The 15,340-nt window shown below is 40.0% G+C and overlaps 1 protein-coding gene across 3 annotated transcripts; it reads left to right on the top strand.

Moving 5' to 3' along the window:
• Positions 1 to 454: 454 nt before the first annotated feature.
• Positions 455 to 15,135, top strand: suz12b (SUZ12 polycomb repressive complex 2 subunit b). 3 transcript variants are annotated; one of them, XM_008276496.1, is made up of 17 exons: positions 455 to 773; positions 1,030 to 1,174; positions 1,693 to 1,739; positions 1,835 to 1,899; positions 2,018 to 2,086; positions 2,280 to 2,329; positions 2,630 to 2,715; positions 2,812 to 3,043; positions 3,269 to 3,374; positions 3,469 to 3,574; positions 3,699 to 3,876; positions 5,148 to 5,233; positions 5,604 to 5,747; positions 7,829 to 7,986; positions 8,438 to 8,636; positions 12,815 to 12,894; positions 13,171 to 15,135. In XM_008276496.1, exons 1-17 carry the CDS (start codon positions 759 to 761, stop codon positions 13,481 to 13,483), a joined length of 2,079 nt encoding a protein of 692 aa, XP_008274718.1. In that variant the 5' UTR covers positions 455 to 758; the 3' UTR covers positions 13,484 to 15,135. The 3 variants fall into 3 exon arrangements, with proteins under 3 accessions (XP_008274718.1, XP_008274709.1, XP_008274726.1); XM_008276487.1 differs by having other exon boundaries at positions 5,145 to 5,233; XM_008276504.1 differs by lacking the exon at positions 455 to 773 and adding an exon at positions 807 to 906 and having other exon boundaries at positions 5,145 to 5,233.
• The last annotated feature ends 205 nt before the right edge of the window (positions 15,136 to 15,340 follow it).

Raw genomic sequence — 15,340 nt, 5'->3', positions numbered from 1 at the left:
TGGATATCTTGTAGGAACTGTGCCATTGAAGTAAAACACAATAATAATTTATTTAAATATTTTAATTGTTGCCTGTAACATCGTGTACCATACATACCACAAAAAGTCACTCTGCACTGGTAATTAAAATTTTAGTAACAAAAGTAACATAAAAGATTTTTAACATTCAGGATATCAGATTCTTTAATGTGCATTGTTGATTTATTACAAAATGTAAGGTAATGTAAAATGTAAAATAAGGTCAGATGGACGGTGCTCGTGACATGCATGACAGATTGTGCTTTAGACTGTAAAGTGTAAAACGTCATGTGAAGGAGAAAGTTGTACCTGCAGGATCGTCTTGATATGAATGCTGATAAACTCGATTTCCCGCAAAATCGCAGAAAGCGAGAGCGGGTTGTATGTCGTCTCCGGAGGGCAGCAGCCAATCAGAGCGCTGGATTATCTCAGGTCGTCTCCTATTGGCTGACAACTGACCAGTGCTCTGTTGTTCAGTACAAATTGAAGGAAACCACATCGACAATAAATTAGAGATAGATTGTCAATAATTTGACCCTAAATATCTAAATCACCTCCGATATCAAACGATATATGTGACAGGCGAATGCGGGAGAACTCCGGGTGTGCGGAGGTTTATTTTCAAGTAAACCATGCTAGCATTGCTAGCTAACTAGCCAGCGTCTCGTCGCCTCCTCTTCATGGGTTTCTGCTGTTGAGTCTGCCAGGCTTGTGCTAGAGCCAGCGAGGCTATCAAATTAATGCCATCAGCCAGGGTGGGTTGCCTTTACTACCCTCAATATTTACGACATGCCGACTTTGGGATTTTCGTCATCAGTAGCTTGAACAAGCGAACGAATCCTGCGCTGAAATGCCAGGCTAGCTAGCATGTTAGCATTGTGCTTTTAGGTGAGCTAGCTAGCTCGACTGCTAACGCAAGTATTTGCATGCTGGCTAAGCTAACTTGTTGTATACTCAGTACTTGTTCTGAAATAATTTGTTTTTTAACCCGTGCTGTTGTCTCATTCGCAGAACTCAGGTCATATTATGAGTGGGGCGAGTTGCAAAGCTAACGGCGCTGTGTACCCTGCCTCATCAGCAATGATGAACTCTGTAAAGAAGCCGAAGATGGAGCAGATTCAGGCCGACCATGAGCTGTTCCTACAGGCCTTTGAAAGTGAGATTTCACCACTCCTCACTTTGTAATCCAACTTTTCTGTTATGGTAACACGAGGAGCTTTTCAGTGCTTTCAGTCAACATTTGTCCCGCTCAAGTTTACCGTTTCTCATTTTGTTTTTCAATATCTTGTTTTGATTGGCAGGCCTTTAGTTTAATTGGAATTCCAAAGGGACTCCTACATATAGTTTGTTTTAACTAAAAGTTTACTATGTTTTCTGTATTCAGGCAGACATGATCAGACCGGAATCATAAAAATAGCACGTATATGTTATGCTTATTTTTTAATTTGATTGGATGTTTTGCCCTAATCAGCCAACACCCCTCTTTTTGGACATGTGTATCAATAATATGGAGGCATTTCTCAGATGTTGACACACAGAAACTGAATGACGAGACTCATGGTCGGGCTACTGTTGTTGAGCTCTGGATTTTAGTGTGTTCTTGGAGTAAGTTGGGAAAGTTATTGACATAATGTTGTGTGATCATATCTAAAATAAGGCTTCTTTGACTTCTAGAACCAACTCAGATTTACAGATTTCTTCGCACAAGGAACTTGATTGCAGTAAGTGAACTACTCTACATATTTCTGATTCATTTAACTGCCTTAAACTGCTCACTTAAAATTGACTGCTTTGTTTTTGTTCCGCCCCTTTTTAGCCCATATTTTTGCACAGGACGCTCACCTTCATGTCTCACAGAAATGGTCGATCAAATGCCAAGAGGTATGGCATGTAATGATGTGTTTTCATTTGTGCTATATACAAAGGATTCCTTTTGTTTCACACAAAGATGCATGTACCAGTTAGTTTTGAACCCCTGACTTTGAATAATTCCTTCCAGGAAAACATTCAAAGTGGATGATATGTTGCAGACAGTGGAGAAGATGAAGGGAGAGCAGGATTCTCCAAGGTATCGAGAGTTGATGTGTAACTTTTTGTTGTTTGATAGTTTGAAGGGTTAAAAATAATTCATATTGAAACAATTCGTGTCTCTTAAGTGTGCATCTATGAATACATTAGTTCATTATTAAAATCTTGTTTACTCAACTATTCAAGTTGATGTCACCCAGTTTCACCTGTACATCTTTTTTGTGGCTCTTCAGCTTGTCTTCACATTTACAGTTAACCTTCACTGGGTTCTTCCATAAGGATGGTAAGCACAGCTTTGTCTTCATCAAGTGTTCATGTTTCGTATATTCATTGTAAATGGAAAAGGAAAATTGTAGTAATTGATTTATTTTACTTACAGTCATGCTTAGACTGTGTTGTGTTACCACGACACCACCCAGCTACAGTTAACAGCTAATAACATGCTAAACAATTATGCTGAAGCAAGCTTTCTGCCTAAAAACCAACTTGCAAACACTCTTATACATGTGAATGATAATGAGGGAACATTTTATGCTTAAAAATAACAGAATGATTGATGTAAATTCTTCTTGTTGCCATACAGAAAAGCCATCTCAGAATTCAGAAAATGAACAAAATTCCGTGTCTTTAGAGGTGCTACTTGTCAAAGTCTGCCATAAAAAACGCAAGGTAAAGTAAAATATCATTGAGCCAGTCACCCACTTTAGCAGACGGTAATTGCATCTGCTGTCATTAACTTTTGGTTATGTTTAATTCTTCTTTCAGGATGTCAGTTGCCCGATAAAGCAAGTGCCTACAGGTAAAAAGCAGGTGCCTTTGAATCCTGACAGTAACCAAACCAAGCCTGGCTCGTACCCTTCCTTATTGGTCTCCAGCAACGAGTTTGAGCCCAGCAACAGCCACATGGTGAAGTCCTATTCGCTTCTGTTCAGGGTGTCACGCACAGGGAGAAGGGATACAAATGGTCTGGTCAATGGCGAGGCCAACGAGAACATTGGTAGGTAGTCCTCATTTTAAGTGTTTCATGCTCTAATTCTGACTAAATGGAGTTTGTATCACGGTGGAAGACTTAATTTTGCAGTTTGTTATTAGATTAGCTTATGGGATGCAACAGTCTAGATGCATCATTAAAAAAAGCAGTGTAAAATGTACCTGAAATGGTCCCTGGTTGGGATGTGAAATGTTTCACTCTATTTTTTTATTTTTATTTTTTCCTGCAAAGATGTAACGGATACTCCCAGTAGAAAAAAGAGAAGTTCATCCCATAGGGAGGAGGGAGAGACCACAGAGACCTATGTTGCACAGATGACTGTCTTTGATAAGAACAGGTAAGGTTTTGTGGTTTAATACATAAAAGATTTCCTTTTTTCTGTCCTTGCTGGCGTTACTTCTTAAACGTGGGCTCTGATTTCTCCCTTGTAGGAGGCTGCAGCTGCTGGATGGGGAGTACGAGGTGTCAATGCAGGGGATGGAGGACTGCCCTGTGAGCAAGAAGCGAGCCACGTGGGAGACCATTCTTGATGGGAAGGTAGGCTGGCTGTCCAAGTCTGTGAGGCGTGTGTTACTTTATTTGTCCCATTAGACTTTTGAACACTTTAAATTGTGCTCTTAACTTCACAGTTTTTTTTCACTATGTATTGCTGCCCCCACAGAGACTGCCACCATTTGAGACATTTTCTCAGGGACCCACATTGCAGTTCACGCTGCGTTGGACAGGTGACACCAGTGGAAAGTCCACTGCCCCTGTAGCCAAACCTCTTGCTACGCGCAACTCAGACAGCTCCAGTCCTATGGAGACTAGAACCAGCAACCACCGAACTGCCCTCATGAGTAAGTCCAAAAACAAAACAGGGTAGCTCAAACTTTGTTATAGGACAGATCTGAATAATGTTTTGTGGTGTTGAAGATTTCAGTCAATGTTCTTGTATGAAACCATTAATTTTGCAAACCCTCAATTATACTTTGGATTGTATTTAATTTTATGTTACATTTAAGCACAGGAGGTATAAAACATCCACAGATGAGGAAGGCTGAGAAGGGGACACACCTTCTGAGTTATTCAAAGTACTGTGAAAGTGTTTGGAGCGAACACCAAACAAGGATATATTATATGAGCAGATTGTCGGAGAAAAGCTGAATGGGTCATGGTTTTGGATTTTTCACTCACTGTGATAACAGTGTGGGATGGTCTATTTGTAACTCAATCTGGCAGAAAGCACTGTGTGAGTCATAACTGTTGAGTCCCTTTCAGATATGCAATTCAATCCATACATATGCAGGAAACTGTACATATTCCTGTTAGATTTGAACAAGACTATGAGTCATTTTTTCTGCCACAATGGCAGTCACAGCAGCATTCTTACGAGTAACGTCTTCTCTTTTATTTACCATGTCTGACCATCCAACATACTGTTTTACATACATCAAAGGAGGAAATTACCTCCATTATTGAGTCTTTACCTGACATGTTGTCATTTTTCATTTGGGCTGTATGAAGCAGAAAATCTGCACTGAAAATGTTAAATCAACTGGGGGTCTACAGAACTTGTTTTGAGAAGCTGGGTCGAGCCATCCCTCCAGCTCTCATGATATAGATAATTAAGCCAAAGAGAAACATTCAACAACACAACAATTACAATCTATCGTTCACGCAGCCCATGACGGTACTCTCGGCACTCTCCTTCTTTCTTACTGTTGCATTTAAACTTACAGTTCTCATTAACGCTGTGCTGCTGCTGTTGTAGTGGAAAAGAAACTGCACTGTCCTGGAATAAATGCCAGATATTAGTTACTAGTGCTGCTCTTTCTGTAAAACTGCTGTCATGTTGAGACAGAGCCTTTTTGGATTAACAAACCCACAGTTTGTTTTAATGCATTTAGATGTTGTATTAATAGGTAGATGAAACAACAACAATGTTTTGAATATCACATGCCTGAAAGGGGCTTTGTCAACAGTAATGTGTGCTAAATTTTCGTATTTTGATGGTATGGAAATGATGCAATTTCTACTTTGCCTCAAATACACGTTGAATGTATAAAAGCCACATAATTTGTATGGTGATTCTCCAAGCATTAACTTGTCCATCTGTTCCTGTCAGCAGTGAAAGAGTCAGTCAGCACAGACATTCAGACGAGGAAAGAGCAGGTCCCATGTGAGCCGCGACAGAAGCTACGTATATTTTATCAGGTACACCACACAACAGTAAGAAATACAACTGGGCCTGGGACACTGATTTACAAGAACCTTTTGGTGAGGGTTGCTGAGAAGCAAAATGTTGCTGTGGTCTTCTTAGACCATTTTTGAAAGTTACTGTCACATTTTGAAACCTTTTTGAAAAATTGATTTGTAATTGTTAATCAGGACTCTGATATAGTATAAAGTTTGTCGTCATAGCTTAAACCATGAACTGTTGGGCACTCTGTTCTTAGAGCTTTGGCACGAAAAGGTGACAGTAACTGAAGTTATGCAACACTGTTAGAATCACCCATTTACACCTGCTATAGGTTGACCTTCTCTGGTTTATCGTGCAATAATTCTGTGGTCTGTTCTCACTCAGTTTCTGTACAATAATAACACACGGCAGCAGACGGAGGCGAGAGATGATCTTCACTGTCCCTGGTGTACTCTGAACTGCAGCAAACTGTACAGCCTGCTCAAACACCTCAAACTTTCTCACTCCCGCTTCATCTTCAACTATGTGGTAAGGGACTGAGTCTCAGTGTGTTTATTTGTATGTGTGGTTGGACCAGTTAGAAGTCCTCAGAAGACGCCATTGGATTTCATGCAATTTTTACAGTCTACAAATGTAATATAACCAAAATTAGGATCTCTGTTTTACGTGAGCTGTGTACATGTAAAGCCATATCCTGAATCACAACTCTGTAACAAACAGACAACCAGGTGGATGTATGGTAAAAGTAATCCACTGTGTAGCTATGTTTAGAAAAAAAATTAACTCTTTCAGCACCTTGTTATTTTCAGGGTGATTACCTTAACCTTGAAACTTAAACTTGACTATCCAGATTCTCAATCATGTGATGTGATAATACTTGCATTTTTTTATATTAGCCTTTGTATCAAAGGGGGAAAAGTCATACTGTGAAATTTGTTACATTTTTACATGTGTCACATCATAAAATGTTGGCAGTAGGGATATATTGTTTTTCATAACTGTGGGGTAATTTGTCTGGAATCTGGCAATATCAGAATCATAATGGTTGAGAAATATATGTGCTTAATGCAGGGACTTATTAATGTCTTTATTTTATTTACTAAAGTGTTGACAAACCCCCAAATGTTGGATCACTTTGATCAGTACTGCATCTCGTTGCAATAAATACTTACAGAGCAATTCAAATGAGAAGAAACAAGAAAACAATGTGAATTTGAATTCATCTGTCAGGCTTAATCTTTCACTGGACTGGATTGAAAGATGTCAAGTACGGCTCCAAAAGGGTTCCAGCAACAAAACAAAATCAGGATTTAACAAGCAGTTTGTGAGGCTGGAGGTTATATTTGAGACAGTTACAGGGACAGACATGGTTATGTCGTAGCTGATTTGCTTCTTCTGCAGTTTTCTGTGGATATCATGGTATGATGCTTAAGTTGGAAGTGATTGCAAATGTTAAAAAAAAAAAAAAAATTCATGTGAGTGACCCAAAAGCCCAGCGGCTAGGGCATGTACGCTCTGAGCAGCACGGGTTTAAGATTTTACAACTGTCAAATAAGGGTGTACAATGCCAAAAACAAACAAAAATAAAATCTCCGGGGGACAAAAATGCCCTCGCCTATGCTCAATATACATTCACAAATTATACAGACAACCTGCAGTTCACTGTTTACTGGTGTTTCTGATACAGAGTGTGAACCCACTAGCATTTTGCTTGTGGTATGCAAGAGAAATGTGAGAATTGTTGTGAGAATGTAGATTCCAAACAACATACCTAACAAGTTAATGGCACTTTGGTAATTGCCTGAGGGAGAAAGCGGGAGTAGATGAGACTTGGAAAAACTTACCAGTTTTAGATACAGCTTGAACTAATGAACCAGAGTTTTTCAAACTGAGTTGTGGGGAAACTTGAATGATTGTGTGGAGGGAGATTCATGAGGCAAAGATGCTGTGTGGGGTAGAAGGGACATGTGTTGTAAAAACAGGTTATTGTTCAGCTAGTTGTTGTAGATTGCACTGCTCAGCAACACTGTTGGCAGTCAGAACTGTGACACATCTTGTAGGTTCAGTCAAGGTTTGTTACACACTCAGCAACCAAGTGCCACAGTTTGTTTTATTCCTCTGAGTTATAAAGTAAAAAAATAAACTTCTGAATTAGACTTCTGAATTATTCCTTCATCAAATGAGCTAACAAGCAAAAGTCCACTGCAAGGTCCTTCCCATAGCTGTGTTGTTTTGGAGAAACAAGTTTGAGCTGATATTTCAAAGAAAGAAAAACGGCTGGTAGGTTTCAGGCCTGTTGGGGAGTGCTGAATAAATAAATGTTAAATGTTTCAGCTTTTGAGAAGATGCAGTGCAAATCACCTGTCAAACCACAAAGGGCTGTGTTTTACCAGGGGTTTAGGAAAACTAGACTGTGCTCCTAGCATCATTTTCTGTGTCTGAACTGTCACTTTTATCCCATGTTTGCTATCGCTTACCTTTTGAGATATTTAAGCTTCTAAACTTGACAGTTAGTGGCAGGTTTCCACTGAGCAGAGCTAGTACCACACTGTGTTTGGCTGAATATATTTTCCTGCAGATTTTCTCTAATGATCTTTTGTTATCTGCAGCCTCACCCCAAAGGAGCAAGGATAGACGTGTCCATCAATGAGTGCTATGATGGCTCATACGTTGGTAACCCTCAGGACATCCACAGCCAGCCAGGCTTTGCTTTCAGCCGCAACGGCCCAGTCAAGAGGACTGCTGTCACTCACATACTGGTTTGCAGGTTTGTGACCTCAGTTCAGAAACCGGGTTCTTGGTCAGTGTCATTAAAAGTGAACATTTTATTCAGCTTTGCATTGACTCTGGTCTAGTGGTGAATGGGTAATCAGCTGAATTAACTTCAATGAACTGTTCATGAGAAACAAGCACCCTTAAAACAGAATTAGAATAACGGTTTGAGGCTGTTGAAGGTGACCATGAATGCATCAGATCTTTGCCTGCAGATTTCTTACATTGGTGTAATCAAACATTTGAAAATCCAAGTTGTGATGTTTGAAAAGGGCATACCAACATGTTATTATTCAGTACATTTAACCTGATGGTGTTATTTTATTGTTTAGAGTTTGTGTGTGGGACCAGAAATAAAGGGTCTGTTAAATGTGACCAATAAGAATATGAAACTCCATCCTTCACAATGTACATGCACAATTTGATTTCCTTTCTGCTTTCACTAGACCCAAAAGGACCAAACCAAGTCTGTCAGAGTTTCTGGAGTCTGAGGATGGAGAGCTGGAGCAACAGAGGACTTACGTCAGCGGACACAACCGCCTCTACTTCCACAGTGATAGCTGCATGCCCCTGCGACCTCAGGAGATGGATGTTGACAGTGAAGATGAGAGAGATCCGGAGTGGCTCAGAGAGAAGACTGCCACGGTGAGAAGCCATTGCTCACTGAGTCGCTTTGTGTCTGGATTCACTGTTGAATTAATTAATGTCACTTAAAAGATGCCCTCAAAGGTCTAGAAAGTCTTCTACTATGCATCCAGTTAGTCTGAAGAAGACATTGGAGAAATTAAACTGGTTAAACAATCCAATTAAACTCACAATATAGAGTACACTTCATCTTATGTAGAAATGCCCAGTACAGTATTGTGTTCGGCTCAAAGTACATAGCAGCATTATGATTTATTCCGACTTCTCAGTTTCTTCCGAAGATGATTATCATGGATTCAGATGGGCAACAACGGATGTTATTATCTCCCAAAACAATTCTGAATTTACTCCACTGATGCAAGCAGAAACAGCCCATTACTGAAATCAATGAATTGTAGAGCCTCGACTGGAGCTACAGAATTAGCACAATCATGCGCTTGGAATATTTTAAATAGAATGAAAATGATTGTGTTTCTGAGGGTAAAATTTTGAGAGGAGGGTAAACACCAAAAGAAGCTTCAGCATTAAGGTTTGAATGCTGAATTACTATGGTAACAAAGAGTGAAATCATTTGGGTCAGACTTGTTCCCCATAAATAACTTAAAGGTGCACAGAGCAGAGACTATTGCCAACACTGAACAGTTCTTCATCCTACTCTTACACCCATACAGAACAGCTTCATCACTTCAGTATTGATTTCCAGACCTTGCTAACATACTGTGCCGTAGAAAACGTCTGTTTCTGCTACTTGCACTGTCAGGGTTGACAGAAAGTGCTGAAAATGAATGGAGCACAGAGATGTTAACAAGTCTTTTTTTGCAAGTCCAAGTCAAGTCTCAAGTCTTTGGTTACAAGTCCAAGTCAAGTCTCAAGTCTTTGTGGGGTGAGACTTGGTCAAGTCTCAAGTCTTTGGTCACGAGTCCAAGTCAAGTCTCAAGTCTCTAAAAAACAAATCTCTCATGTCTCTTCTTTTTTTAATGAGCTTTCTATCATCTGCTGCTATTCGGTCTACTAAGAATACTGCACAGCTATATCTAAGAAATTCAAAGCATCTACTGTATTATTATCCCTCCTTCATCTCCAGTGTGAACATACAGTTAGGATATATCTTGCCTCCTATTGTGCAGGCTCAGTCGGACCACAATAAGAACAAAAATATAGAAAATGTTACACCTCACCCAGTCAAAGGCATTGGAGGCTAATTAGCATCCTTCTAATTAGTGCAAAGCATCACACTTTAGCTAAATGCAAACAACTTGTGAACAAAACACTCAAAAGTACTTTCAACACTTGTATATGTTACTTCTGTGCCATTTGCAATTAAAAAAAAATTGTTCATAAAAAAAGCAGAACTATTGCTGCCACATTATCTGAAAAAATACTGTAAGTCTATAAACTGGTGATATCAAAACATGGCCAGTTTTGTTCCAACATGCACCTTTCTTTGCAGGACAAAAATGATGCCTTGCATAAAAGTAAAACTCAAAAAGGAGTATCATTGGACTTATTGGCTGTCTGGACTGGTTTACTAATGAAACAGTGTTTGTTTTGTGGAAACAATCAACAGTGTTGTTTTGGCGAGAACAAAATATTTAACACTAATGAACCTACGATACGATCAGAATGGTTTATCTTATTTCCCTCTTAATACACCGGCTAAACATGAACAAGCTTGTAGGTGTCTTCCAGAGGCCTACTGTAAGACCTAGAAAAGTATCAGGCAACAGAATGGTGACATTTCAAAAAGATCAAGCTGGACAATGTCCCTGCACTAAGCCTGGCTCGGTGAGGGCGCATTATTAGGCCTCCGTGACTGAATAGCCTCTCCATTGCTGCACTGGTGGCAGGAACAGCGAGCGCCCTCATAGCCACAAGACAGAGCCTCAGGAAGACTTTGGCATGCCTCTTCCAGAAACCTAGGCAGTCCGTCATTTCAATGCAACCGTCTGTAAAACGCCATCTCCAAATCAAAATGAATGCTGTTATTGACCCTTATGGAGTGTATATAAAGGTTGACCTTTGTTGTAAAGATAGCGCTCTCCAGTTTTAGCCACAGCAATCAGAATCATTCTAGGTGCTACCAGTAAAAAGTTATTCCATTTCAATCATCACAGAAAAAAAAAACAATTTTGATCCTCGCCTAAGTTTTTTTTTCTTGAAAATAAAAGTCATAAAGCAGCATCAGGAGATGGGAACTAAAACACACTGTATGCCAATAGAAAAACTTGTATTGCACTCATATTTCAAATTTGAAAACAATGTCTTTAAAACTGATAATTTGACACCAATTTTTATACTGGTATGTCCATGCATTTTATTGGGGGACTTTTGTTTTATCCACATCTATCCAAATTGGACACCACTGAAAATGTAAGGAAAAAGTGCAATATCGTTTGAATGCTTGAACCTACAGACATCAGTGAGGGCTCTATTGAAAGTTTATACCCAGAGGAATCCATATCTGGACAAAAACTAAATAAAATGTATATTTTTCATAAAAAGCTATACTAAGACTACATTAAAACAAGTGTTATGGGCAAGTTTAAATATATATTTACAATTCACACTAACAAACACTGCAAACTGTATATTTACTGTATAATTCAAACTGTACACATATTCTTAGCACTACGACACTCGTTTGTTCTCTATGAGCCGCTCGGTATAACAGTCTCTGTTTGAAGACAGCACCAGGACAGCTGCTGTCTCGACTTGTGCAGCCTCCACAACTTCCCCTGTTGTGTATTTTTTCTTTTCTGTACGTTTTGTCGTGTTTTTGTGCTCCAAAACTATCCCAAAATGGACGGACGCATTACGCACACTTTACGCACCACTAGTCATGAGCCGCTACGCAGAGCTTCCACAGCCGTTGCACAGAAAGAATTCTTTTTTTTATATATATATTTTTTGGGCTTTTTGCCTTTATTTAGCGCAGTGGAGAGAGACAGGAAAGGGGGGAGAAGAGTGAGGGAGAGACCTGCAGCAAAGGGTCGTGAGCGGGATTCAAACTCACAACCGCTGCGTCGGGGACTGTAGCCCCTGTTCATGGGTCGCCCGCTCAACCAGGTGAGCTATACGGGCGCCCGCACAGAAAGAATCCTGCCTTCCGACACATCTGTGTGTTTGTCTGCTCATTGGCTACAAGTTTACAGCGCCAGAGAGTGTCTGCAACCCAACTGGTTGAATCTACAAGGGTGGAACTTGTGCATACCTGGTTGACTGTCTGAGACACTCCATTGGCTCTTCAGGGTGTCAGTCACCCCTCAAAGCCCTCGTATTGGCCAGACTAGGTGTCAATCAACAGCTAAGGCTTCCTTCTAGCCGCCTGTAGCACCTTCAGTGCGACCTAAAATAGATGAATAAAACAGCCGGAGCTGATCTCAAGCTGGGAAGACATTACTGCAGAATTTGTGCCTTTGAGGGTCTAATACGTGTTGCGGACCAAATTATTTTACTGGATTATGTTCACTGGATGTGTCTGGACAGAATGAGACCAACCTGGTGAGGAATGAGCGATGTTTGAGCTGCAGAGAGCCTTCAAAAGTGAGAAAAGTCGGATTTTAACATTTTGCTTTTCTGTACAAAAAGCTCTTTGTGTCAACGCTGTGGTTGCTGCATGTCAAAACGGTTTATATCAATGGAAAGAGGAGAGTCTGAGCTTTCATTTGATGTGTATATTGTCGGGAAACTTGATTGTGGCGCGTGCACATATGGCTGTAATGTTTTTGGAAAGTGGTCACGTCCCGCCGGCGGGACGTAGGAATGGTAAGGGGTTTTAAGCTCGTCAGACATTTGAGTTTCCCCAATGTTAATACGCCAAAAAAAAAAAAAAAGGGAAGGAAAAAAGAAAACATGGTGATTGTTCACGAGTCCCAAATCATGAGTCCAAGTCGAGTCTGAAGTCTTTTGAGCACGAGTCCAAGTCAAGTCTGAAGTCTCTCTGTGTGTGACTTAAGTGTGACTCGAGTCCGAGTCGCAAACTCAAGTCCCCATCTCTGATGGAGCACCAGCAAAATTGTTCCTGCTCTCAAGACCAAACTTCATTAGGTAGTTTACAAGTATGAGAGCATTTTCTGCAAAACCTGACATACATCACACTGTCAATGTACTCCAATTGTCTGCTGATTTGGCAGTCATGTATCATAATGTGATTTTTTTATCTGTTTGTTTCCTTGCAGCAACTGGATGAGTTCACGGATGTTAATGAGGGAGAGAAGGAGGTGATGAAGCTGTGGAACCTGCATGTCATGAAGCACGGGTATGTTGAATATATCAGCACTGAGAAGTAGTAGACCTTCATAGTAGTCCTTAAGTTTATATTTAGGCAATATAGTGTTTGTGTAAAGTGTTTGTTGTTTTTCAGCTGTTTTTATACATAGCTTTCCTAAACTCTGAAGAAAACTTCTTAAACTTTATTGCTGTATATTTAAATATTAAACAGTGTTAAGACAAGAAGTCACCACAGCCCTTCTTATCACTTCTACCAAAGGAAACACCTAAATCTGAGCAGTTCTGTGCTCTGTTTTCCCTGCAGCTTCATAGCAGACAACCAGATGAATCAGGCCATCATGCTTTTCGTGGAGAACCGTGGCGCTCACATCATTCGCCGCAACCTCTGCCGCAACTTCCTCTTGCACCTAGTTAGCATGCATGACTTCAACTTGGTGAGCACAGCGACCATCGACCGTGCCATGGCCCGACTGCGACAGATCCAAGAGGAGCTGCCAGACATTGATGAGGGGCAGCAGGACCAGACTCTGGTATCAGCAGGAGCCTGCAACGGCACTGCCATCACCTCCAGTGGGGGGAAGCAGGGCAAGAGGACAAAAAGTGCGCTGACGGACTGATGTACGGCTGGATAGAGGGATCAATGCTTGTCTTGTTTATTTTGTTTTTTGGGGTTTTTTTTTTTTTTCTTCTTCAATGAACATTACCAACCCTTTGGTGCTTAGATAGGTGAGAGAACTGCTCAGCAGAGGATCTGACCAGACACAGTACAGTATACACGGTAAACAAGTTTTTGGAACTTGAGAACTGAACCAAATATGAACAATACAAAAGTGAATCACCCACATCTACACAAACCAGGAATTTGAGGACTGGATGGTGTAAGTTGAACCTACTTAAAATGCATTTTGTAGGAGCCACTGAAGTATCTGTCATTCAGTGAGAGAGTGAACAAACTGAGAATCTTCTGATGTGGCACGACTGCCTTTGGTATGTCCTTGAAATAAGACAACTGTATCAAGACTACAGTTAAAACTGTACTGGTAACGTTGTCACTCTTGATTATTTGGACACATTCACAATAACCTTGATGACTTATCCTTTTAGCTGATTATTTTAGCACTTGGTGTTTGTATTTAGAAAGCTTACCTTGAAATTGTCATTTTAAAGAAAAATCGTGCTGCGCCAAATACTAAATGCAGCTTTTCTGCTGTCATCAGTGGAGGGACTATGGTGGGTCATACCTCACTGTTGTAAAGACATTTAATTTGAAGGGCCATACAGTTCAGAGGACATTACAGTACAAATTTACATTTGGCATTAATGTCTCAAGTACATAAGGCCTGTAAAACTTGTGTTAGGACCCCAAAATGGATAGTGGGTTTTGCTGGTAGGTTGTCTTGACAGTAGTGTTTTACTGTAAGCTTGGATCCTGGACAAGAGGATAAATTCTGATTTAGGTCCAAGCTAGAACTCCTACTTCATCACCCCTAAGCCTTTTGGCCTGCATTGATAATAGTGCAAGGAAAGCCAGGGAAATCAACTTTTCTGAATATTTTGTTTTTCAACAACCAGCAACACATTACTCCCTGTGTCACGTGGCGTGCAAAGCATCAAAAATGTAAAAGTCATCCATTTTGTGATGCTGGCACCTGCAACTTTTCACTTCAAGGTCTGAAAGTGTTGGAAACACACAATGTTTGACATGTTCTTTTTTTTTTTTTAAACATGAGTTATGAGTATCAGTAGCTGACAGAAATGTGTATAAATGTAATCACATCAAATGTGTAGCTGTGCCCCGTTTTGAATCTAGGAATCAACAGATTGCAGTTCTTCTCTCAAAGCAATATGCTGTTTATTGGATGGTTGGTTTTCAGGTTCACATCAGTTGTCTGTTCTGTTAGAAACAGTTTATGCCAAAGGGGAATATTCTCATCAGTCTCTTAGTGCTGTATATTTCTTTTAGTGTAATTTCTTTTGTTCATTCCATAACAAGATTTTTTTTTTTTTTTTCAAAGCAGTAGTTGTGTTTTATTGTGTGCACATAAATTGGTGATCATCACCAATCATTGATTCATCAGACTTCCCTTGTGGACAACCAAATTAACAATATATTTTTCCTCCTTCCACTCATCATGGAGAGTCTGTGTTCGTTTGGGAAAGGGAGACACATTTACCATTATTGTCAAAACACCCTGTTAAAAATTGTGAACTATACACTCTGGCTAAGGGGATTTTTATATTTAAAGAAATAAAAATACATTTGACCTTATTCATGGGTGTAATGTTTTAGCTGTTTTAGACGATAGCCGTCATTACGCTCTCTACTGGAGGCATCTGCCCAGCTAATCCAGTTTATAGTATGGTCTTCCTCTGTTTGTAATATATGTATAAACAATTTTTGCAACAAAAAGATAAACAGATTCAACATGTAGAGCTACAAAAAAAAATACAATTAATTAGCATAGCTGTAACTG

This window comes from Stegastes partitus, unplaced genomic scaffold, assembly GCF_000690725.1.
Source record: "Stegastes partitus isolate 25-593 unplaced genomic scaffold, Stegastes_partitus-1.0.2 Scaffold3, whole genome shotgun sequence".
Classification (NCBI taxonomy): Eukaryota; Metazoa; Chordata; class Actinopteri; family Pomacentridae; genus Stegastes; species Stegastes partitus.
The sequence above is the reverse complement of the archived record's forward strand: the minus strand, read 5'-3'. Positions and strand labels throughout refer to the sequence as shown.

Coding starts and splice junctions, on each gene's coding strand:
- suz12b (XM_008276487.1), top strand. Junction 5,748..7,828: donor GCTTCATCTTCAACTATGTG/GTAAGGGACTGA, acceptor TGTTATCTGCAG/CCTCACCCCAAAGGAGCAAG. Junction 8,637..12,814: donor TCAGAGAGAAGACTGCCACG/GTGAGAAGCCAT, acceptor GTTTCCTTGCAG/CAACTGGATGAGTTCACGGA.